Source organism: Diadema antillarum, unplaced genomic scaffold (assembly GCF_040938485.1).
Source record: "Diadema antillarum isolate AM-2024a unplaced genomic scaffold, OU_Dant_1.0 seq00000877_RagTag, whole genome shotgun sequence".
NCBI classification, from domain to species: domain Eukaryota; kingdom Metazoa; phylum Echinodermata; class Echinoidea; order Diadematoida; family Diadematidae; genus Diadema; species Diadema antillarum.
In genome coordinates this window covers 144229-171422 of record NW_027271741.1, presented here as the reverse complement: position 1 = coordinate 171422, position 27194 = coordinate 144229, and the positions used below count along the sequence as shown (strand labels likewise).

The 27194-nt window shown below is 37.3% G+C and overlaps 1 protein-coding gene across 1 annotated transcript in view; it reads right to left on the bottom strand.

The window, feature by feature from the left end:
- The window catches only part of LOC139740749 (uncharacterized), a 50976-nt gene that overhangs the window by 6155 nt on the left and 17627 nt on the right, over positions 1–27194 (bottom strand). The window contains exons 6-21 of the mRNA XM_071651325.1: positions 26814–26966; positions 26036–26176; positions 24392–24523; positions 16304–16400; positions 15065–15304; positions 14084–14381; positions 13275–13518; positions 12173–12268; positions 9568–9672; positions 8520–8591; positions 4584–4700; positions 3594–3737; positions 2663–2818; positions 1855–1977; positions 1489–1545; positions 65–634 (exon numbers count right to left, since the gene is read on the bottom strand). Coding sequence (XP_071507426.1) covers positions 65–634; positions 1489–1545; positions 1855–1977; positions 2663–2818; positions 3594–3737; positions 4584–4700; positions 8520–8591; positions 9568–9672; positions 12173–12268; positions 13275–13518; positions 14084–14381; positions 15065–15304; positions 16304–16400; positions 24392–24523; positions 26036–26176; positions 26814–26966 — 2745 coding nt within the window. The remainder of the gene's footprint in view (positions 1–64; positions 635–1488; positions 1546–1854; positions 1978–2662; positions 2819–3593; positions 3738–4583; positions 4701–8519; positions 8592–9567; positions 9673–12172; positions 12269–13274; positions 13519–14083; positions 14382–15064; positions 15305–16303; positions 16401–24391; positions 24524–26035; positions 26177–26813; positions 26967–27194) is intronic.

Here is a 27194-nt window from a genome sequence, read left to right as displayed (position 1 = left end):
AAACATTTTCTTTTCTTTTTATCTAAATTACTTGCAAAATTTTACTTGCACAGTATGACATTACCTTTGCCAGTCTTGACCTCCCTTTGTGGGATGCAGTGAAACCAATGGAGACTGGTGACTGAGTTTTCCTCCCTGAGCTTCCCAGACCAATACCATTAAGTGCCGAGAAGTGGTCTCCATTCAGCTCTTCACGCGTCTCCATGACATCAAGGCCATCCACAGTGATGTCATCAAGGGACGATCCGATGCCGCGTCGGTGAGAGGTCTTGCGCAGCAGCTCCTCGATGGATATCTCCTCTCCAGTGGGACTGGAATCCAACAAGCGGTTGTCACTTCCGTGCGCTTCACGTTTCAAGAACTCTTTCTCGTTTTCGTCCAAGAGATCAGACAGGTCGAGAGTTTCTGCTGCATGCTTCCTTGATCTCCGGTGTCTGCTCGTCCCTGATGTCGGTTTATGGAATGTCTTCAGCGGTTCATTGTAAGCCTCTTCTGGGAGAAGGGTCGACAGCTGCCCGATTTCATCAAGGAGGTTACCTGACCTGTCTGATCGGATTCTCCCGATCTCCTGTTTCAATTTTCTGATGAGTTTATCGCGCTCCTGACACTTGTTCGTCAAGTAAGACACCTTGGCCTTTTATTTGCAGAAACAAAGAAAAACAATAAATACACACAGTATGATCAATTCTGGATACAAAACTGTCAAAAGTTTCACTTGCATGATTAATTCCAAAAGTAAGAGCTATTTTGTCCGAGTGTAAAGCTACATATAACAACTTTCATCTGGTGAAACCATGAACACAAGACCTTGGCAAGAATAAGCATCTTGAAAAAAAAAATATCTTGGTTATCTTACTGTAATGTTGCTTGTGTTTAATGCTACTCATAAATTTTGCCCATTAACTATCACTATCACTATTTTTGTCTTCATTCCTAGTCAATATTTATCAACAGACAAAGAGCAGTTGCACATACCCACAGTCAAAAGATTGTATGTCTACTCATGAAGTCAAGACAAAGTACAAACCTCATTTTTTACTTTTTCTAAAGGAAGAATGTACTGTATGATGGTGCATTATCTTACATGCTTAAGACATTAAAAAACATTACAATTTGTACTTCCTAAAAAATAATGGAAAGAACCATGATTGGTCTTTCTATGCCACACAAATGAGGAATTTAAGACAGCAACATTACAATCGTGTGATCGGGAAGACTATTTTCAGGTCTACAATACGAAGCCTTTTCGAATGATTTCCTCACAATCAAATCATCACAACTTCTATATATACTTGCACTTTTCTAAAAAGGTAAGTCTCAAATACTTTGCTATTTCAAATAATCTAATTCTCAATGCAAATCCAATCCTATCCGTGCTTTTGATATTTTCTCTTCATATCAATTTCGGATGGGAAATCAATCGCAGCATAAATTTGTCAGCATTTTCAGCAACAGTGAGGGGAGAGTGAATTTTCTTTTTCTACCTACCTTCAGGGGAGCTACAGCCAGCTCTGCCTCATTTCTTTCATGCTCCAAAGTCTCTACCTGTGAGAAGCGAAGAGGGGAATGATTAACTGTGGTTACCAAGGGGCAAGAAAGTTTAACCCAAGCACTACCAGTTCCATGTGTGTTAGATTTAGTGACGTAAATGAGAAAGTCTTCTTCTTCAATATATGGTACAATATGCTGCACAGAAAAGTTTGTTCACTACAGCTAGTGGCATTATTCACACGTAACTACCAGTAAAAGTCAGACTATAGATAATACTTATGTTCACACTGTGTACTATCAATATGCAACACTAAAATGCCTATGTGCCATCTACAATGTGAAGGCCAAATGAATCAAACCTACCTGCTCTTCCAGTTTGCGGAGATCTTGCTCCAGCTCTTTAGTGTATGCATCTTCAGTGTTGATGGTGTTGAGCCTCTCCTGTAGACAAGCATTGTCTTCCTCTAGTCTTAGCTCATTCTTGGTCTGCGTGGGATGGAAGGAGTTAAGGATTATTCTGCGGCTGGTATCACTGCACAAGGACTATGATCTTGAGTCTTACTGCACATAGTGAGACCAGGCTAGTTGGTCTGATTTTTGTATGACACAAAAGTGCTTCATCAATAAAGGCTTACAGGTATGATCACAATATAACAACAGCACCAACAAGAATAGTACAAGCAAGAAATCTTAAACACTCATTGGCTGTTCCCTTGGGAATTGCCATAGACAAGAGAGCAAGTCTTTTATCCAACAGGGCTATGATGCTCGTCCACCTGTTTCGTCTGTCCATTTGTCTATTTGTCTATCTACCTATCTACCTATCTATCAATCTATCCATCCATCCATCCATCCATCCATAACTTCAGGTTATACTTAAGAGTGAAGACAGGTTGACAACAATTTAGTAAAGGGCAAAACTAGAATATTTCAATGAAATGCAACTTTGGGTAATAGTGAAAATAGCTGAGCGAGATTATATCAGATCCAATGGAAGGATGTGGGTACATCAGAGTTTCATAATCTGTTCTGGCAGTGAACAAAACAATATTATACTCGATTCAAAGGACCATAAATAAAAGTGTGTGGATATCAACAGCTGCCTATATGAATTCTCTATCCTTCCCCTCCCCTTTTCCTGCAGGATTTATTCAAAACATTTAATAATGACCTTCTCTTGGAGCATCTTTTGAGCCTGCTGAAGCTTTCTCTCCATGGCATCCTGGCCCTGGGCAGAGAAAGAGCTCCTCCGTAGCTCTGTCTTCAGCTCCCCGACGTGCCTCTCCAATGGCTCCAGCTCGGACACTCGGCGCTGGAGTCTCTTGTTCTACACAGGGTCGGGGAATTCAGGAAGAGATACAGGGGGCGGCATTTTATGAATCACTTTGTCAAATATTTTTTTTCTGACAAACTGTTATAAGCTACTGAAATCCTTGCACCTGATTGGCTGAGAGCAAATTTGTCCAACAGATTTGTTATACAATATGTTTCATGAAATGCCCCCCCCCCCCTCCAGATTTCAAGAAAAGTGAAAGATCTGTCTCAAATGCTCCTAAGGGTCTGACAGGCCATTGTTTATCTAAATCAATGGTTCTTGCATTTACTTGTTTTTATTGCAACTGATTGACAAAGTGGCCTTCGTCTATGTAAATAGGCAGCATTTATTCAGTGTTTGAAGGAGTTTAGTATAGAATAAATAGCCATTATGAAAATCATGGACATACTTATGTATACAATCCCAACAGGGTATGCGTGCCTGGAGAAAGAAAATATGCTGTGATATGCCATGCACTTGCACTCCAACTGGAGAATAAATGAAGAGTTTTATCGCAAAATGAGGTAAGCACCATTTTTTGATAGAGCAAAATTAAATCTTTCCAGTCCAGTAATACTTCACTTGTAACATAACAAGGAATATTCTAGAAGTTATTATCAGAAATACCGTGTATTTTCTTCTTATTTTCTCTGTTTTTTAGCAGCTTCAATCACAAATATGTCAACTTAACAAGAATGGATTCAGCTCATTCTGTGATAAAACTCTTCAAATAATGAGTGTGTAGTCTACCACTAGGTCACCCCATACAGGTTACAATTCTTTGTACCTCAGCCTTGAGTGAGGCTAGTTGGGTGGAGACCTCAGCTGCCTGCAGCTTGCCTCGCTCCTCCTCCAACTGTCCCTCCTCCCTCAGCCTCATCCGCTGTCTCAGGGTCTCCAGCTGGTCTGTCGCCAGCTGTAAGGAGCTCTCCTGTGCACCACGGGAAGATGGAAGCAGAAAAGTGGTAAGGTAACTCCCATTATAACAAAGTCTGAGGGACAAGTAGTTTTCTTTTGTCATATCAAAATTTAATCGCAGCCGAACAGCAAAGTATATGAAGATATACATTGTAGATTATAATTCTGGGACATTAACTTTTGCTTCCTTGTATTACCAAGAATGTTGGCATAACTGTGTTCAGTATAACAGGAGTGCACTGTATAAGTTTGTGCACTTACAGTAATGTCCTCTCTAAGACTCATACATATTCATACATATGGTGTGGGAATGAGTTTATCAGCATACAACATAATCTAATGTATATATTTTGATCAAATGTTGTAATCTTCTCATCCAGTGATGGCAGTAACAAAGCTTTAAAAAATTCGTAAGTTTTGAACTGAAAGTCTGATAAATATACATGTGTATAGTGTGAGAATGAGTTTCAGCATGCAAGATAATGCAGGGTTTATGTTTGATGAAATGTTGTAATCTTCTCATCCAGCGATTATGTAAACAAATCTTTAAAGGTTCATAAGTTTTGAATGGATGGACTGCCCAATTTTCCTGAAACTTGGATAACTATGTTCTACTAATATTGCTGCATTCCTTCAATCCACAAATATAATTGAATTTCATTCTCCTTTCATGCGAAAGTATTTTGAACTCTTGAAACAAAACAAAAAACACAAACAAACATTCTTCCCCAGTAACGGAACAACACACTGAAGCACTTTAAAAAGTAGATTTTTTTGCTGTTGCCATGGATACTATCATTTCCTGTTGCTTTTGTCTCCACAGGAAATGGATTTCAGCAACACTAGACCAGAATCTGACCTTTGACATCAGTTCATTCTCCTTCTTCAAGAGATCGGCCTTCAGCCTCCCCAGCTGAGCATCATGGGAATGAATCAGCTGTTCCTTCTCTCGCAGCTTCTCTTGGCTTCTCTCCAGCTGGATCAGATGAGAGGAATTATGGGTAATTATTAATTGATAACACCCTGACACATTCTTGTTTGCTTATTCAGCAGTAAATATCAATAGATCTTCTTCTTCTTCTTCTGATTAAGTCTGCCTCCTTCAATAGACTGAAGATTCTTGCAGACTGGTGCTATTTACATTATAATACAATTTATTTACAGATATTTACAAGCACATAGAAAATTTGACGAAAATACTAGCCACTACCCACAGATGGCGCTGAAACAATTTCTGACGACATCAGAAACTAGCAGTTTACATCAGTTTACTAGCAGTGGGTTGATGACAGTATGATGTAGTGATGATGTAGTGGCTTGACATGCTGAAACAGATGAATTACTTTATCAAATGGCATGGTACTGTATATATATTACCATCAGGAGGTTGGTAACCTATAGAAGAGATTGCTATATCAAAACATTATGAAGAAGTTCACCACAGCTCACTTACATTATGGCCATAGCCAAGGTACCATGCAAATATTACTGTCATAAAAAAAAGTTTCTGTTGTTTTTCATTTTAAGCAATTATTCATCTTTTTCACAATCATGAAATAGTTTGTCATCCATGGAAAGTGAATTCATAGTCAAATTTTGAGATGACATGAGAAACTAAACCAAACAAGAGCCAAACCACATCTGACAAATATCATTTTCAGTCAATTTTAGCATTATCTCTAGTCTTGTGTGCCTGCTTCCACAAATCCTCTTTGTATCTCTTTATTTTTTTTTTGGCTGTCGCACCACAAAGTTCTTAATTCTGACCATATCTGATATGCTGATAGGGTTCTGTACCATCAGTCCTCAAGTAAAAGTGCTCATTTATGTAAAGGATAATTTGTATCACTCTTAGCTGTTTGGATATTTTGCATAAATCTCAAGCCTAATTCAGAAATTGGGTACTTTAACTGGAAAGACAAGATCAAAATATACTATCATATGACAGGCAAAATTATAAAATGCAAACATCACAGATTAATGCAAATGAGAAATATACATAGTAACCGCATGAACAACTGGCTTCATCAGAAGCTTTAAAAAAAATGCACTCTTCTGTGAAAGATTATAAGTTCTCTCTGTATTTTTCTAGTTCTCATCATGATATTGATTACGGAAAGATCTGAGTGTTTATATTGCTCGAATAAAGAACAGATATTCCATCATATCTATAAATTGAGGCATATGGCCTAATCAAGAAGTAGCCTATCAAGTTATGTGAAGTCAATGTGACATTTAGCAGTCCTCAAAATGTTTGTGTAACTCTGACCCTGATGACATACAGGTACGTGTTTCTCTGGAGGTAGCATGCTTGTAAAAGGCATGGTGCTCAAAGGGTTAAATCACAAGGGCACACAAACCAAACACAAATACATTTTAACAGCATGAGTGCATGCACTATTAATGACTTGTTCTACCATTGACACATTCATGGTACATAATCTCATGTATTTAATATTCACTCAGCAGCATTGACTTTCTTATAAGAATTTAAGAATTTATTCTTTTAATACTGATAATGAAAGTTTAACTAAGTCATGAGCTTTTTTGCATGATAACTCAGCATTTCCAGATCATGGATGAAAAAAAAATGAAGCATGTCCATTGATTTGTTTAAGATCTCGTCTGGTTCAGAAATGTACACATCATATGTCCCACAATTAAAAAGTTAACAACTGTTGCTATGGTAGATTTGGTATTAACCCATTGAGGATGAGTCCCGAGTATACTCGGGCAAGTGTCTCCGGCAAATTCATGTTGTAGCAAAATCTAGCCCATCCTCAACGGGTCAAATAATTGAAAGAAAGGGTGGAAAGTTACACTTGTGTTGCTGTGCATTTTTAAGATTTCAGGTTTCAGTTGATATCTTGTCCAAATTTTATGGTCAAACAAATTGACCATTTCTGTGGGTGAATTGCTTTTCTAGTACTGGAATTTGTTTGGGGGAACTTGGGGTTGTTGCTGTTTTGAATTGTTTTTAAAGTGGCAATAAATTGGTCCTGATATTATCTTTTAAATTCACAGTAAATATTCTTCTATCAAAATTTATCATATTTCCGTGGGTGAGTTGGTTTGGGGGGATTTTTCTCATGTGGTCAGGGGTTGATCCTGATTTCATTTTATTAATCATTTATGCCACGAGATGACCAGGAGATAAGCAAGACAAATGAGTGCAATCACATGGTCAAACTTGGCCAGACAAAATTCCATGGGTGTTTGCATGAGGCCATGTCCAAATGATTTCTTTTTGTTGTTGTTGGTTTTGGGTTTGTTTTTTTTTTTTCAGAACTGCAAAAAGTCCTATACAGTGCAGTTGAGGGGTATGATCTTTTTACTTTTACGTGATGGTACATGTGTGAGATGAATTTACAGTTGCACTTTGCCTAATATTATGCTGTTGGAAGCATCTTTTTGAAGTTAGGTTTCAACTGGTTTGCCTTGACCATGCCAGATGAAATGTGGATGAATTAAAAGCCTGGAATACCTACATTATACTTTGATCAAGCAAAATGCAAGATTTTTTTTTACTGTTTTTCCACTGATTGCTTGTTTTGTGATACAAGATTAAATATATCACATTACATGTATTTCAGCATTGACATAAGTCTGGTAGGTACAAAATTCTTTCTAAAGCTGGATTTGGTGATACATTGGCTTTCCAAAGCTGGATTTGGTGATACATTGGAGTGCATGACAAGTGTTCTTCAAAACAAGAAGTGTAAATCAAAAAAAGAGTGGGTTTGTGAGGCATCATATCTTTCAAGCATTAGTAACATTAATTTCACACTACTATAAATTCCAGGTAGTTATTGGCCTCTATATTAGGAACTAAATTAGAGTATCAAAATCATTCACTGGCATGAAAAAAAATCTGTCATATGAAGAAGGCATTAATGACAAAAATGATAATCAATACAATAGTGCAGCTTGATTTGCACTGGGTAGCCTCTTCAGTGTAAACGATGTTGTTCGAGAGGGCCCTGTTATTATCATCATTGCCACCAATATACCATTGTCAGGTATAACCCATAGATACAGATGGGCTAAGAGGGACATTACGGATATGTGATTCACACCTGGGTCCACCAATTTACAGTCTAGGACTCCTCCACTATACCAAAGTGCAACCACAACATTAACAGCACGGGTGCAAGTGACATGCTAGATCTTGAGCTTTAATTTCAATGAGACCAAAGTATATAGGCTATTTGAAGTTGCTATATGAATAAAAGTGTATAATACCAGATATTGGGGTATGGCCAAATAAACTGGACATCTCTAGTCAAAGGGCATATTTTCTAATGATACAACTAGAATTTACTCAATTGATTATTCAAAGAAAGAATCATTTTCAAGCACAGTTAGCTTTGTCATCATGCCCTGTAAATTACATTGTTAGTTATCAAATGTTCATAATTAATCATACATTGTGCATCACCACAACCTTGTCAAAAGGGGGATAGCTTTGTTAAGGAGGAAGGGATGGGGCAGGGGGAGGGTGGTAGAATGATTTTTGGTGGATGGAGGTGGGGGGACAGGGGCGAAACATCACTGGTACTAAAGCAGAAAATTGGGATGAAATGTAATGGGATGAGGCTAAAATGGGTGGAGTGGGGTAGGGTGGGGTGAAACACCACTGTCAAAGCTGCAGAACACCAAAGTGGGCATGGGGAGGGTGATGAGGATTTGAGTAGAGGCGGGGGTGAGACAATCTCCATGAAGGTTTCAGCCGGACACAGCAAAACCATGCCAGAAGGTGCGCACCATCTCCATTTCCTTTTTCCACACACATTACCTGGTCCTTCAGTCTCCACTTGATCATTTCTTCTGAACTACTAGTCTTGTCTGCGTGAGACAAGGCTTCCAACTTGGGGTAAGGAGATAGGAAAGGAGTATTATCTAGCCGGTAATTTCAGTTTTATCTATTGAAGTAATCCCATCTCCTAAAGCACACCAGTCTGTGCTATGCAATAATTAACTAAAACTATATTCCACCACAGAAAGAAAAGTTTGTCGTCATTATATTAAAGCAAAGTTGCAAATGGTAATTGTGATGACTCCAGGAAGAAAAAGGGGAAAAGGATTTTGTGTGAACATAGGCCTATCACTGAAAACTTATTATCCAAATACACTTATAACCAGGGGCCTGTTGCATAAAACTTACCATTGAATTTCAATGGTAACTACCGTCAAAATTAGGCGTCACAGCCAATCAGCATCAAGGATTATAAAATTTACCGCTAATTTGAAAACTTACCGCTAGAAAGGAGCGATAAGTCCAGCGGTAAGGGTTTTATGCAACAGGGCCCAGGTGGTTCACATTCACAAATCTCATATTGTAATGGCACTTGCTTTGTTTTTTTGTATTTAATAGAAAAGATGTTGTTGTAGTTAAAATATACACTACTGGTACAGCTAGAAGCAGTGGTCCAAGTGGAGTGGACAGAATGTCTACTTGTGTTTGTTTTCATACTACAGATTTTTGGTTTTGTCTGTTCTGTCACATTTTATATTTGGTTTCGTTCTCCCTCTACTTACAAGAAAAAGTTCATTTGTAGTGTAGAATATATTGTTTAGAAAAGTTGATTTCATAGGTCACTCCCATAAGATACTGTTCTGGGGTATAATTACATTGTAAATCTAATCAGAAGCTTAGCACAAGTACAGTGCAGATGGATATCTGCAATGTAAGAAATTAGTTTGAATTCCACCAAAACAAGCATTTACACCATAGATTAAAAGCTGAACAAATGCTAAAGAGAAGTTTTCAAAACTATCCCACTAGTTAAGGAGCCAGCTGTAATCTTGAATTGATGCGGTCCTCCTTCAGACCATAGACCCACCTGTGACTTGAGACGGACCAGCTCCATCTCCTTCTCCTTCATCTCCGTCTTCAGTCTCGTCACCTGTCGCTCCTTCTCCTCAAGTTCAAGGTCACGGCTCTGGAGCTGGGCAGTGGGAATAATGTTGCACTGGTTTTTATTCTGCTATTCAATGGCCTTGTGCAGAGTATGAGATACATGTTTCCCAAGTTTCTCTGGTACATGCATTTAGAGGATTTCTAATATACTTAGCAGTGGTCTTTTCTCCTTGAGGAAAGGCAATATTTATGATACGTTTCATGACATATATTATATATTGTAAGTCTTTACACTGTAACTGTGAACAGCAGAATCATTAGGAGGGAATGGACTTTTTTTCAGGCTGCGTTCTCTCCAACATCTGAAAATATGTGACCCGCTAAAACAAAAGGATCCTGAAGTCGCTGACGGCTGAGCCGAGAAAAATCGAGTTTGAAGTCACATCATCAAAATTGGTCAAAACAATCGGATTTCTGTTTTTGGCATAATTTTGTAGTCTAATGTTTTGTCTATCATCTGCTGAAATTTTGAAGCTAAATGATCAAACGAAAGGCAAGAAATAAGCATTTTTCTGGGCCATGATTTTCTGACTGTCAACTTAACAGAAACGTGTCCGAAGATTTGGATTTAGCGCCGCAGCTAGATTCCGCCCCTAGCAACGAGGGAGTGATCTTATTGGTCAGTGCGTGGCAACCTGATTACTGATTGGTCGTGCGCAGACCGCTGGCGCTAAGCTTGAATGAACATCGTGGGGGTCGCTAGGAGCATACCTTCTATTGTCAAGCGGTGAAAACTGTCTTGCCTCCCCTTGATCATGTTAGCGTCGGAAGGAAAACTTTCAAGGCGTTTTTCTCGAAACTCTAATTTCCTCAACCACTTGACATGCGCTACTAAAATCATCGATATCTCCGCAACCGAGTACTTTTATGAGTTGTGTTATATATGAAACAAGGAAAAGTAGAAATTACGCGGTGCGTAATATATGTCCCCGCCGGAAGTAGCATTTTGTAACAAAATGTGCAATATAGGTCAAAAATCAAGGTCAAAGGTCAAAGAAGTCAAAGGTCAAAATTCTGTGTAGAAGTTTTGAAGCCCTCACCTAGTGCTATCACATAAAGCAAACGGAATCGAAATCGGGTTAGAAATGGCGAAGGAGTAGCATTTTGTAGCAAAATGCATAATATAGGTCAAAAATCAAGGTCAAAGGTCAAAGAAGTCAAAGGTCAAAATTCTGTGTAGAAGTTTTGAAGCCCTCAACTAGTGCCATCATATAAAGCAAACGGAATCGAAATCGGGTTAGAAATGGCGAAGGAGTAGCATTTTGTAGCAAAATGTACAATATAGGTCAAAAATCAAGGTCAAAGGTCAAAAAAGTCAAAGGTCAAAATTCTGTGTAGAAGTTTTGAAGCCCTCACCTAGTGCCATCACATAAAGCAAACGGAATCAAAATCGGGTTAGAAATGGCGAAGGAGTAGCATTTTGTAGCAAAATGCACAATATAGGTCAAAAATCAAGGTCAAAGGTCAAAGAAGTCAAAGGTCAAAATTCTGTGTAGAAGTTTTGAAGCCCTCAACTAGTGCCATCATATAAAGCAAACAGAATCGAAATCGGGTTAGAAATGGCGAAGGAGTAGCATTTTGTAGCAAAATGTACAATATAGGTCAAAAATCAAGGTCAAAGGTCAAAGAAGTCAAAGGTCAAAATTCTGTGTAAAAGTTTTGAAGCCCTCACCTAGTGCCATCACATAAAGCAAACGGAATCGAAATCGGGTTAGAAATGGCGAAGGAGTAGCATTTTGTAGCAAAATGTACAATATAGGTCAAAGGTCAAGGTCAAAGGTCACAACTGAAATTCTGTGTAGAAGTTTTAAAGCTCCCATGTAGTGCTATCATATAAAGCAAACAGAATCGAAATTGGCTCATAAATGACAGAGAAGTAGCAAATTGAACATTTTGATCACACACGGACGCACACACGGACGGACTCACGGAAGGACGCACGGACGGACGCACGGACGCACAGACACACACACGTACGGAGCCCGTTTCATAGTCCCCTGCTCGAACTCGTTCGGCGGGGACAATTAAAGTAGAAGAATAAGGGAATAATGTCATGTCATTTTCAGAAAATTGTCCTCCCCCGACTTTCGGATCCTTTTGTTGTAGCAGGTCACATATGATCATCACAAGGTCCATGCATGTACTGGTCTTGTATTTTCTCCTCAAGTCAAGGCAATGCTTATATGTTTCATGACGTATTTCATATGAAATCTGTACACTGTAACTGTGAACAGCAGAATTACGAAGTTGGAAGGGATTTTTTTTTCAGGCTATGTTTTCTGCGACATCAGAAAATATGGCCATCACAAGGACCATACAGTTTGAGTATCTCTCATAGCTGGGGTATATTCATGATATGTTGACTGCCACCATAACCGCATTGTCTCCTAGAGATATGACTCCCTGAGCATTTGTATATGTTACATTTGATTCCCATCAGCAATGGCTTCAAGTCAATGAAACATAAATTTGCATATGGTGCTATCGTATAAGAAATACTAGTAGATATATTGACTGAGTTGTATTACCTTGTGCTGTAGTTCCCTGGCATCGCTGGCTCCTTGGAGCTGACGTTTCATTTGGTCTCGCTCAACCCTCAGCTGCCGCAGCTCTTCTTCTTGATGCTGTGTTCAAACATTCATTGTTGATAGTTAGAAAAGTTCTTCCTCCTTTTTCCTGATTTTAAAGGCATAATTTACCATTTGCAGATGAAACAGAAACCCAGCATTAGTGCTTTAAAATAGTTCTAAAATGTGAGTTAGGGATAGAAACAACCACTGTAAAAATTTGAATCAGTATAATAGATGTTGAGTATTGTTAAATACACAAATTGTGAACAATACTTATAATAAGAATTCCTCCAGATTTAACCGTCTACAATTATGGTTTATTGAGAAAAATACTGATATCTCCTTATAATTTAGGCCTTATTGCGAAAATTTTATATGGTAGGATGTTTTGTGATACAACAGACCTACACATATGCATCAAATGTGATATCTTGAACATTTTTAAAATCACTTCTCCCAAAGGTAAACTGGACCTTTAAGAGGGGGCATTTTCAACTATTCTTTTATTTTGAAACTACATGAACACAAAGTTTTAACCCGTTGAGGATGGGCTGATTTTGCTACAACACGCATTTCCCATAGACCCCTGCCCGAGTATACTCGGGACTCGTCCTCAACAGGTTAAGAGTAGACATGGGCAAAGTTATGAATATTTTTATAATATAGCTGCATGCATCCAAAGACATTACTCACATAAGGTTGTAATTGTAGTAAACATATCTGCAATTATTATTTTGAATATTTTATTCTTAAATCATGTGTACTAAGACAAATGAACAATTTGTAGATCACCTGAAAATATTGTTTGTATTACAATACAATACAGGATAGATTTGTGAGCTTAAGATAGCTACACACAATAATCAAAGTGACTGCACACCACAAGTATTTATGAATGTTCTTTTATGCAAATATAACAGAATCCAGATTAAAACAATGACATTAACTTACAGGTATCAATCATGTAGGTAAAGAAGACCAAATATGAAATGTTAATGCTGAATCAAGATCCACAAATTCCATAAATAAATCTGGACCTTCTCCTAAATTCTGAACTCACGTTGGTCGTCTTGGTCAGTTCTAGCACCTTGGTCTTCAGCCGGCCGAGTTCGCCGTGTTCTTTTTCCTTCTCCCCATTCTGCCAGTCAAGCATCTTCTTCAGCCAGAGAGGAGTGCCAGGTTTGGGGGCCACAGGGGGCCCGCGGGAACCTGGGACGGCTGGCAGTCGGAGCTCCGCAGGGCCCATGTGAGTGTCCTGGGAGTGGGAGGCGGTCAGCTCCAGTTCGGTGGAAGAAGCAGGGATGCTGAGGAAGAGATTGAAAGAGGAAAATATATCAACTGAATTTATCAACCCCCTCAGAACTACCTCATTTACATACCATAGCCATCTTATGCGGTGTTGTTGCCTGTGGTATTAACAAAAGAGTCAACCTGTGGGAAGGTGATGAATAATAGAGGGTTTTATACTTCTTTTTGACAGGTATAGAAATAGCCTTTGAATACTACAGATTTAACTTTACTGCAATAACTTTGACTGCAGTAGCAACTATCCCACACCACATCTGACACACTTGCATGTAATTCTGATAAAGATTTTGTCTACTTATATGTTAAAGAGAAGATGACACACAGATTTATGATGAGGGTGGTGTAGAAAGTCACATACCTTCCTTAAGATAAACCTCCAACTTTGATACTAAAATATGAATTGAGTACTCTGCCTAATCATTTATTATTCGCATCTACCATCATTGTCATCGTCATCATCTTCATTATCATTATCATCATCCCCCTAATCATAATCATCATCACCATCATAATAATTATCATCTTCATAATGATTTTCATCACCGAGGTTTGCAGGCATACCGTAACTGAGGATGTTGGACAGAAGACTGTAGGTATGGTTCTCCAGACAGAGGACCTTCAAACCCATCTTCTTCATCCATCTTGTTGCCATGGGCAACAGGTGGTGGTATGGATGGGAGAGGGGGTGCTGGGGCCAGGTCAGAGACATCAGACGAGGTGGAGGTGGTGCGTCGTCGACCGGTCTTCTGCTGCTGGCCGGGGGGCGCTGATTCGGGGAGAGGCGGCGGCTCAGAGGACAGGGAAAAGTCTTGGTCATCACTCATGGAGGATCCAACTTGTAATCTGTCAATCTCATCCACTGAAATTAAGATATGATTAATACTCAAAATTATCAACATATACACATACAAAAAAAGAAAAAACACTTTTTTTCCATCATTACAAAGTTACATTTTTTTCCTTCACTTTATTTTAATTCAATTCCATTCCATTCATTTATTTCATTCTCATTTTTCTTCCAATAAAACATAACACAAAGTAAAGCAAGAATTCTATCATAAGTATATATGCATTACAAAGTACGACAAATAAACGATAGTCAACAAACTAATGAAGATGTATATGCATACATACCGGAAAATACTAATACTTATTTCACTTTGACTCATTAAAAAAAAGGAAATATACAGGATGATCACTCATCTGCTGCCTCTTAGTATATAATTAATTTTTTTAACACTTTGTACTGATGATCATTCATCAATAAAGCCACAATCTTGTAAAAGGCAGTTAATTGCAGCATTGGACCAAATCTTATAAATCATCATTTTCAGCATACTTGAAGCCAATCACAAATCAAGTGATTTCAAATTATGCTAAACATTTCTGTCAAAAATTTGCCAAATGTATTTCTTAAACTGAGCCTTATCCAGCACACTTTAATATGAACAAAGAAACCCTCCCCCCCCCCCCAAAAAAAAAAAAATAAATAAATAAATAAATAAATAAATAAATAAATAAATGTTATGTGGCAAATCTTACCAGCTAGTTGAAGACCACCAAGGTCAAACTTGTCATCCATGGCAGGTCTGGTTGCCATGGTTTCTGCATCCTCCTCTTCTTCTATCGCCTCCTCGCTGATGAACCTCCCAGATGATGGAAGGTCTGCTTGGAGCAACCCCTCCGGTGTCTGGATGATAGGGGCGTGGCTCAAGGTTGAGGAATAAGATGCCGGGGCTGTGACGGAGCCCAGGAGATCTTCCAGTGATACTTCTTCACCTCCTATCAGAGACATTTGGATTAATTTCAACATTTGGTAATCCCAACGATTCAATTCAAATTAATTCAATAGTTTATTTATTTCCATCAAAGAAAAAAAAAACATGACTCAAAGAGGTACATGTTGTCAATTTGACTTTCATTCATCTGATACTAAAGGACAGTTCATCAAAATCAATAAAAAGTATATGCACGAATGATATTAGAACAAAAAAAGAAACATTGCACTTTGTAATGGTAACAAAAAAAAATAATCATAACAATATAATAATAAGAAAGAAAAAATTAACAATGGAAAGCAATCAACCTCAGAGATCTGCAAGCCAGGCTGAGACTGACAAAGATTTTCAAGAATCATTTAAGGAGTAAAAATTAATTTCTAATGGAGTTGTTGACTCTAGTGTGTTATGACTTTACTATTCCCTTCTAAATCATGGAGTAAAAGTTATATTATTGTTCAGAGGCATGGATTTTTTTTTCCAGAAATACAAGATTTTTTTGGTCAAGTTCCTCACCTCTGTAAAAGACAGGTATAAATGGCAAGTAGAGCATGCACTCTTATGATGTTGTTATTTTTTTTTTCTCAGCATGGACTTCATCCACTGTGATCCTCCTTGATGGTTCATTTGTAATATACCAAGCACAGACACAGAATAGAAAGTGTCGATATCATTTAGTTCTGCTGCTTCTGACATTATTCAGTGCCTCATGTCACAATCTTGGATCACAGGACAAATCAATTATCTTGTATGGTGACTTGATTACATAAGTACCTCATTTCACAAATTTTCTGTACGACTCCTTGCACACTTTTGCATCTCATTTGTCGCCTCATTTGAATAATGTCAATCTTGGATGCAATAGCATTACTTTAAATTGCATCAAAATCATATTTCTTTATTTCATATTTTTCCATCATGCACAGACAGTCTAAAAAGCAGTCAATCAGCTGTCACCACTTTCCATTCAAAGCAGAACTTATATACAAAACAACACACTCACCTGTCATAACCTTGGTTTGTAGAGCTCCCTTCCCCAGCAGCTTCAGAGGAGAAGTTTGTATGGACTTTGAGTCACATGGCTTTGCAGCTGAAACATTCTGCAGAGTAAGAAGACAAGGTAACGTTTGCTAACAAAGTGTACAGCAGGGGCGGCGCAGCCATGGGGGCCGTGGGGGCTTGGGCCCCCACACTTTTTGTGCAGCATACAAAGGAATACATAAGGCATTATCACTTTGGGCCCCCACACTTTTTTCAACCCGGAAGTGAGTAAGTGGCACTAAAATGGGAGGGAGAGAATAAGCTGAGGACCTTTTTTTTTTTTTTTTTTCGCTTGTCAGCTGAAGAAACCTGGAAGTAGACGGGGAGAGATGAGCTGAGGACCTTTTTTTTTTGCTTGTCAGCTGAAGAAACCCGGAAGTGCACGGGGACGGGGAGAGATGAGCTGAGGACCTTTTGTTTTTGTTTTTGTTTTGCTTGTTAGCTCATGACTTTTGAAAACACTGCGCCGGCCCTGTACAGTACTATGTATCACAGTAAGAAAACTATCTTACTTGAATGCCACAACACAAAACTGATAAACGAGTGAAAATATGCAAACATAATGAAAAAAAGTAATATAAACAGTTTTTACATATTGTATATAAACAAGATTATGTGAAAGTCACCACACACTGACAATTTGGCATGTAATTGTACATGGTCAGTATACAATGTAAATGCTGGTGCATATAAAAAACATCTACAGTTGCTGGCAGGACAGTAGGAATCATGTTTCTTCATACTGCAACAAAGGATCAAAAACACATACAAATCTGTGAATTAGACCACAAAGAACAAACATTATAATTTTTCTCTAAAGAAGAATGCCAACCATCATTTCTACCATTGAGCTTTAACTGTTAATTGCGCTGTAATTTTCCTCTAATTCACTTAATCATACTACAAACAATACAAATTGATTGCTTCCAAATGGCACTTTAATTAATAGAAAGAGGAAAATAAATTCAGGACTAGCATAAAGCACTATTTTGCAGATGACGAACACGACAAAGATGCAACACACTCTTTTTTGCATTGGCACAGATATTGGTATCTATACCACACTGCTGAAATTTCATATGCAGTCAACCTTGCTTAAGTTGACCTTGCGTAAGTCGAATAATAGCCTATCATAGTCAAAGGTCTTTTCAAGTCCTCTTTTCTTTCTATTCTATTGATTTTAATCCCTCATAAGCCTCTCAAAGTCAAAGCTATTTCTTCATTCCAAATAGATTCGACTTAGGCAAGGTAGACTGTACCTTACAGTGAAGAATACAAGATACAATTCCAGAGGCATTATTGGATGTACAGTAGTCCGGGCATGTGTACAATGCTGCAGAATCACAGCTCTGCATAAACAATGCAGATCGAGCTATTAGTCATGGCAAGATTTTTCACATACAGAGCTACCCATTACAAACCAGCTGTTACACATCAACAATATGTACAATAGCTATTACAGACACCCCTCCCCACTCAAAAAAAAAAAAGATAATTAGTGGATAATATGTCTACTGATATTATTGCATTACAGCTCACTCCTTGTCTATTAACTGACATACAGTAAATTGTGCATGCTTTTATACCATTATGTATTGCTACACAATTTACTGTCGTTAGAAATGAAAGCACAACAGGATGGTTTATACAGGACACATATTGCACACGATTAACTTTAACATTATCATTTCTCTAAAAAGAACCACTGAACTGATTATGAACTTTTTAACACCATAAAAATTTGTGAAGCCTCAGATTTTGACGGTATTTCCAAGGACAATAGGCCTCCTGTGAGAGGAGCAACATTAAGAAGTGATGAGTTAGTAAAACAATAGGGACCATTGAAAAATATCAGGAACTGCATGCTTGAATCTACACTATACTCACAAAAAATGACATTCCGACCATAATAGAACAGCAAAATGCTAACATACAATGTACATACACAACACAATAAAATACAATAAATACAGCATAATACAATAAATGTAATATACTGTAATACAAAATAATAGGGTACAATATAATTTGATACCTATAATACAATATAATACAATACAATACAATACAATACAATATGTGACCCTGCACCTCAAAACAAACAAAAAGTCCCCAGACATGAATTTTTAGTTAAGACCATATTCTGAAAGAGCAGACTTTAAGCTTTAAAATGATGTATAACTCAAATCAAATGGACTCTCCTAACCTATCTAAATATTGGAAAGAAAGCACAAACTCAGGAAAAGTGTGAACTGAGAAAAGAGGCTCTGAAGTACAGTGTCTATTCAAGCGCTTAATCTTTACCAAACCGTGCTGGCTGTGCGATGAATGGGACAAAAAACAGGAAGTAAATCACCAGAGTAACAACAATGAAGGGATTATCAGATTAAACTGAAATTAAGCATGCCTCATTTACACATTCTGTCCATAATTAATGCCAACATTCAAAGCAGTAGCACTATCCTTTCAAAAGTTATTAGAGTTAAAAGTGAAGAGTGTGGACAAGGTTTTTCAGAAATGAAAAAGGGATTCTAAAGACACACCTAATCACACTATTCTACCAAAAATGTTTGAGATAAACTGCTAAAAAAACACACTCTCCTGCCCGTTTAATGATACCAAATTTTAGCGTAATGTAAAAGAAGACCCGCTCTTTCAGAAAATATAAAAAAGTCAAGTTCGGCTAGGTTGACCCATTTCACTTATTTTCAGTCCTCACGCAAAATCAGTGTGTGCGACTTTATGTTCATTTTGAGGTGCACGGTCACATATAATACTCATAAACTCAAGATGCGTTCAACATCTTACTACTTTGAGTACAAGGCAAAACAGCATTCACACAATAATGACTACAGTATACAATACTGACAGAACCATACGAGAAATACCAAGTGCTACCATTTCTTATTCACATCTCAGTATTTCTGTACCTGCATATTACTAATTCACATCTCAGTATTTCTAGTATCAAGTAATCAGACCAAATATCTTCCTTTTGTATATATTCTCAAGGGATAAAATCATGATTGATTACATGTACAATGTAGATGACACAATAAGCTATACCATATGATTTCCCTAGAGAGCTCGCTCAACTCACAAAAGCTAGGCCAAAATGGAAATAATAAGAACAATTACAGAATATCGGTCAACTGCAAATTACGTACATGAATAAGCCATTCAGACTTGACAACTTATCAATACAGAGGTTGCTATTGTTGGTCGTAGAGCATTCATCATTCCTGAAGCTATTAGTCACCTCACAAGCATTCCTATCAAGCCAGTAGATCGCATTTCTCACTTGATGTATAAATTACTGAATGCACCATACTCTGCACATACATGATTTCAACGGCTCCATTCAAGCAACAGCTGTGAACTGGACGGTCCTCATCTGCACGTCGATAGAGCTTGATTCTCATCATGGGTAAATGGCATTGTATCTTACTCCAAAGCGAGAGCTGCTAAATGCATCCCCATCGATACTACACCAGAGTAGTGTTAAAATGGAAATCCTTGCAATGCTGCTGTATGCACAATTCCCTCGTCCTTATGTTGACATAGAAAACAGGGCAGCCACCGGGCGAGCACCACGCAGATATGTGGTCTCACAGAAGCCATATAATTGTATGAAATGCACTCCAAGATCCTCCAACGGAGAGGCTGGCGAGTCATTACAATGCTGATCTGTACAAACACTACAAGGTTGGCACAGACCAGGGCTTGTGAGTCAATCAATTTGCTATATGCACATATTGCACATCATTTGGTATATGCACATATTGATTTGTCTCCACTTCCATGCACTGGCAATGACGATTAAAAAAAAAATCCAGTATTGCCTACATAGATGACATGCCATGTCTATCAACACCATTAAATTGATTAAAAAAGACAAGAAATTTATTCTATTTTATTCCCAATTATTGTGCCTACGTAGGTAAATTGACAATTTTTGTAGATTATTCAGATGAAAACTGACAGAAGTTTTAACACAGTTATTCTATTCAATTTTTGTGAAAGGAATGCAATTTGATGATTTTGAGCATAATGCATAAATAATGTAAAATGATTGCTTCAGTGTGAAAAGATGAATTGCTATACTTCTCAAAATTAACAATTAACCATCAGTAGTTTTTGTCATATTTACACTAATATAATCTACAAAAGAAATATATTGATATGAACAAGAAAGGATGATTTAAAACATCATCCAGTGATTAGTGATAATTTTCTGTCATGGCACTCCTAGTACTTCGAACACCACATACCAAGACATAATGTGAATATGCCATGGATGAGGATCACTTGCAAAATAGGTTATCAATGCAACAAATTAAACATAAATCTAACTGGTTGAACATTTGCACATGCAGATATGTTGTGATAATCATATATTTCAATGAACAATTAAATCTGGAGTACGGAAACCATAGGAAAATGTTAATACTGTTCAAACGTCATGGCACCAAAGCATTTTCAACACAACTCTGCTATTCTACTGGCATCCCTTCAAATTTATTCACAAGTATCATCCTTTGGAGTTTTGATCTTGACTTCTGCCATAATATTTTGCTTCTATGATAACTGAACACTCTCATCTTCATCATCATCATCATCATCATTATATTCATCAAAACATGGAATTTGCACAAAATGCATAAATAGATTAAGAAGATGAACAAGGTAAGAACAGGGCAACCTTTACTATTGAGGTGAAAATACAGAAGTAAAGTATAAAACATATAATCACTCAAAAGTAGTCACATATTCATTTTGATATTTAACATAGTCGTGACAATTACGATGACAACAATACACAGAATAAAAAGACAGATGAATTTATATGTTTGCAATAAATGATGTATGAGTGTCAACATTTACAGACAAACCTGAGCCATAAGCATATGAAATCATGTCATGACTTAAGGAATAATCAATAAAGAGTTTCACTGGATTGAAAAAGTATGTATGTTATATTTCCTTTTACCAATTTTGCTTTCTGAAAGAGGAAAATGTCAGAATATAAGTGTCCCATTCAGTGCTGCCAGAGGATTCTAGTGTTAATGGTCAGAAGAGCACAGATTTGATAGATTGAGGAAAAAAGAGAAACGTGAAAGACAATGTAGGTAAATGACATATTGACAAATGCTAGGCATGTGGTGAAATATTGAATGACAGTGACTTTATATGTCACAAAGCATCTGCATGCATAAAGGGGCCATTCTCAGATTAAGTGTTCAATTCCATGTGAGTAAAACCGAAAAATCAACCACAAAGTAATACATTCAAAGATGTGTTTTCGGAAACTTCAAAACCGGTCAAATACGAAACAAAAAGTGGAGCATTCTAAATGATGGCCATTCATTGAGTAAAAATGAATTGAAATAGAGCATCATATATGATTTTTGATCACCAATCAGATACGTTACCGCAAATTTACATGTTGTAATGGACTCCTAACTCTGAATTAAATTTATTGTTTTGATCCAATTTCTGTTCAGGAAAAGACATCTGTCCCCCCTAAAGATATTGGGATTTTTCAAGAGGTAAAGATGTTGTCATCCCTTGCTAATTGGTAGAAATTATTTATGTGTGGTAGGTTGAAATATGCTTTTTGCTGAAATGAAATATAACCTTTAAGATTCACTTTGTATTTTTTGCAAATTTCGCTTACAAATAAAGTTTCGAATCCCACAAATCATGCAAAGGGAACGATCCGATCTGGAATTTCCACAGGAAACAAATATGAATTGCTTTCCCGGGGAAATAACTATTGAAAAACATCGAATCACCTTTGGTAACGTATCTGGTAAGATATAAGTAATAATTTTAGTTGTGTATGAATTAATAAATATCACCTGTTTAATTATTTACCTCATGAATTGATGTAAAAATGAATAATGTAAGCCCAAATTAACCATTTTAAACATTGTACGTAATATTTAAACTATGAAATGTAGTGGAAAAGAGCCCTAAATGTGAAAGCTGAGTTCTTCATTCACAGAATATTCTCATCTTACGTCTGAATGTATTTATCCATCTGACTATAAATATTCATTAAGTTTTGATGGATAATGCAAACAAGGTTTAAAATATATATTTTTGCAGGCACTTAGAAGGAAGTAGGTACAGTCTCTATGAACTCGATGTGCTAAACAGTTGTTTGACCTATGGTAACGTATTTGGCTCATTCCTTTTAATGAAAATGAATAAATAATTGTTCAACTTATCAATGAATCTTGAGTAGTTCTTCATATGTTGAAAAACACTAGAATAAATATGCAACAGAACACTGGAACTTTTCTCGGAAGCGTTTCATAAACTACTTTTTACTCTTTCAAAGTTTGGTAACGTATCTGGCGCACCGTAAATGAATCTGTCGGTGAAGTTACAGAGCGATATCTACTGAATATTCTTCATTTGAACATAACTTTAATTTTTTATGGAAGCGTCATTCTATGCAGAATTATTTTATAAACACTTTGTTTTACATAACATTATTTGTCACCGTGGGTGCCCTGAATTATACGTAACGTATCTGCTAAATCTGAAAAGCAAAAAACTGATATGCTGAATCTTAGCTTCGTCTTGTAAAATAAACGTTCAAAGTTGTTGCATAGAATATGAAAGTGGCTGGGTTTTATAGAATAGAACTTTGGAGTTTATGAGCACACAACGATTTGTTTGTAAAACCATTTACAATTTCTTTTCAGCATTTTGATTATGTGGTAACGTATCTGTCGGAAAACTTGGCATTAAGTTGTGAGACACTGACGCACAAAGAAAAATCATGTGGAAGTGTTGCTCTTTTTCACCTCTCTGTCCTTTTGGTGTAAGAATATAATCCTGAGGTCCAACAAAACGAAGCATGTAATGTGTAGGGATGTATTTTGACCAGATTTGATCCCCAGAAAGCACAAGACCAATGAGCAAAATTCGGTCACGTATCTGGGGTAACGTATCTGTGGTAACGTATATGGTCGATCATATTATTATGAGAGCGATATCTACCAAATATTTCTCACTTGTACTAAACTTTAATGTTGAATCGATGCGTCATTCCGAGGAGTAATGTATAATATACAATTTGTTTGATATTGCAATATCTGTCGCCGTGGGTGGCGTGAAAAGTATGTAACGTATCTGTCCAAATAAAAGTGTAGAAAACCGATATTTCAAACATTGTACCGTATTCTCAATAAAGAGCTGTTGCACAAAAAATCTAAGTACTTGCAGTGTATGAAGTATATCCTCAGGGTTTCATATACACAGGGTCATTGCATAGTCTTGTTATTTTCGCAATGCTGTAACACTAAAGAAACTGGTAACGTATCTGGCGGTGAATTTGGCGACAGGTTTCAAAAGGCTATAAAAAAAGAAGTCAATAAAAGTTTTGGAACTTTTTGAGTATTGTGATTAGCACATATGATATGCTCATCGTCCATGAAAATGATATTTGGAAAGTATGTTTGTGGACGGAGAGGAGCAATAAAACATAATTCTGAAATAGCCGGCGACACTGCGTTTTGGGGGTCTTAACGAAGTTTAACAGCAAAATTTTATACAAAAAGGCAGACAACCGCATTTGATCGTGTTTATTTTTAACAAATAAAGTCCTCGTGATATATTATAAACATTTAAATAGTATCTAATAGGTTTCAGGGAACCGCAAACTGTCATGGAATGTCGGCGACACCAAAATTCCGTATTTGAACGCTTTTACTGAGAATGGGCCAAAGACAGTGAAAGGTGAGTCTGCTCTTTCTATTTGTGTTCAATTAATTCAAACATTGAGAAGAGTCAAGCAACTTGTACAACTTTGTAGGTCCACTAAGTGAAACTGACCATAAAAGATCATGATAAACATGATGTACGAATGTAATCCTACAAGAACAAAGAGCTCCAAAATGTTCTTGCAGATTCATGTAAATGCACCACCATGCATCACACATATGAACACATACATACATGCAAACAAACAAACAAATCTCTAGCATGTTCAAGTGAGGGAGGGGGAAAATGAAGAGTGATCAATGTTCAGTCCTACCTGAAAGCCAATACCAGCTTTGCTCTGTCCACCTGCTTGGAACGGATGGACCTGTTGGTCCCTGAGAGTCTGCTTGAGCCTCACATTCTCTCTCACGGACTGGTTATATAATTCCTGAACCTCGCGTAATTCCTGTCCAATCATCGATGAGTGTAGCAGTGACATCGTGAGAGCAGGGTGAATAGGACACAAAGACCACGCCCACCAAGAGAAGCACAGTTACATGTACGATTATGATTATAATGCTATGATTGGAAATATACAGTATGATGCAGTGAAAAGACAGCTCTTCTGGATAGCAACACAATTGCAGAAGATGAGGAGTACATAGAATGAAACTAGAAAAAAGCAATGACAATATGGTAAGAAAAGAGAACTTCCGTGCATCTTGATGGTCATAGTTACACATGAGGCCTTCCTTTTTATTTCTAATTTGAAAGGAAACTTTTTATGGCTAATGAAAATGGGCTGTGATGATAATATTTCTGCTGGAATCTAATTCAAAACTTTGCACATTTTTAAGTATCTTGAAGAGCTTTATCTTCAAATTCAGTTGATAGAAATGTGTTGATAATCAATTTGAAGTACATAACAGAATGATTTATAGTGAACAGATCTCCAACACTGATCTCCAAAATTTCATTTGTAAGATATATCATACTCTAGAATTATTCAAATGCCCTAAACCCTACCATTTTTATCGGACTGATTAAATCTATCCATGAACATAACATAGTTTTTAAGCATATACAATTTTAAATTATGTAAATTTGAGGCCAAATTTGAGGTACTGGATGTGCCACAAAATTTCTAAATATTGTGCCGAACCCAACCAATACTGCAAAACGAGGAATTTTCACGTGCACTTTAATTTCGCGAATTTTGCGAGCGCCAAAATTTGCGAAATTAAAATGCACGCGAAAGCTTTTGTCTACACTACATGCATTGAATGCCAGTAGCAATAGGCAAAAATTTCATGCCACGAAAAAGGCTGTCGGCTCCAATTCGCGAAAATTCCATGCCGCGAATATATCATGTTTTACAGTAATGAATACTCTAGGTTGTTCTCCAGCTAGCATGAAAACAGGTCTAATAGTTTGACATGACAGTGGTTGACACTAGACATCAATCTGATGCAAAGGAGATACCGAAAAATGCTCCAGATGCAGGCATGATATGCTTGATACATATGATGAGGGTGAAATGTGTGTAAGAGCAGAGACTCCAACCCCAAGCACCTTCTGATCGGGAGATTCTCCCGCCCGAAACCCCTAGCAAACGGGAGACTCCAAGTTGATGTGTGCGAAGCACGAAGTTCCTAGGATTCTACATGTTCTCTGGTGCCATCTAAGGCTTATTTTGTCAACATACGATAGAAATAAGTAAGAAATCCTTTCCAGCGGGAGACACAGAGCCAGGGCGGGAGAAATCAAATCTCAAACGGGAGAACGGGAGATTGTGCAAAAATGGGCTTTCGGCGGGAGATCTCCCGTCGAAAACGGGAGAGTTGGAGTCTCTGTAAGAGGCATCTATATTGCTGCAAATGAGCACTGTCTAATGTTTAGAATGCAAGCAATGGATGTTGGATTTTTTTGTGTGTGTCTTTCTCAAACAGAAAGTACCACCCATTATTAAATGTCTCACCTTGTTCTTCTGGTCAAGTCTCATCCACACCTCCCCTGCAGCTCCACTCTCTCTCCCTCCTCCTGGAGTGTCGCCGTCGGTCAGTGCGGCCAGAGTGGCCTGAGCCTTGAGCTCCTGGTACTCAGCGATGGTCAGGCTCACCTGGACATATGGTGGAAATGAAACATATTTATAATAATAATCAAATGATTTTCTGCCTTCTTAACTGATCATGAGCAAAAGACAGGAATTTTTGCTCCAACAGGGCAATAAGTATTAGCATGAAACTCAAGTCCACTTGTCTGCTGACAGGTCATAAATGAATGAATAATTGTTAAGTTACACTTGTATACACGACTATTACAAAATCCACTTCCAGTCATAAAAATATTTATGTGCTACATATTTGAGCAAAGATGTGGATCTGTTACAATAAGTATGAAATTGAATGAAGCTTTGTATGTACAAGTGTACATACATGTAATATCAAATTGCTTCATTTCTTTTATTCAAAATTTGAATATCCTGTAAAGCCACTTTATGATATCAAGATATATTCCTGCCTGCTGTGAAATATATGTGTACAATTTATGTTTATACACGATAGATGGATAATGCTAACATTCATATGCTTTTAGCTAACAAATCTTTAACACAATTTGATCTGATTATGATACATTTTTTCAAATTACAATCATTTTGAAATAATGGTCTCAACAACTGTATTTAGAAGCACTCAAGTTAATATCAAGACCTAATGTTTGAAAAACAATCATATACAGTCAACGGCAATTCTTACCATTCCATGGCTTTTGAGGTCACTTTGAAGCTGCTGCAGTTGCTCCTCCAGTTTGACCTTTGACCTCTCCAGGTCCTCAGCATTCCTAATGGCTGCCTGTAGGTCTGCTTGGGTGGAATCCAACTCCAGCTGAAGTTGATTCACCCGAGATGCCTGAAAAAAAAACAATCATATATCAATGCATCCCGTCAGTACTTCAACATGCTCCACCCTCTCATAAACTCTTTATCAAATCAGGATTAAGGTAATGCCCTGTAACTTTAAAGACTTCTTCATGGCCAAAAAAGATGATTATACAACATGACAATATACTTCATTAAATTGAATAAATCCTTTGATCATAAAGAGAAATAAGACTTTGTTTTGTGCAAATATGGATGT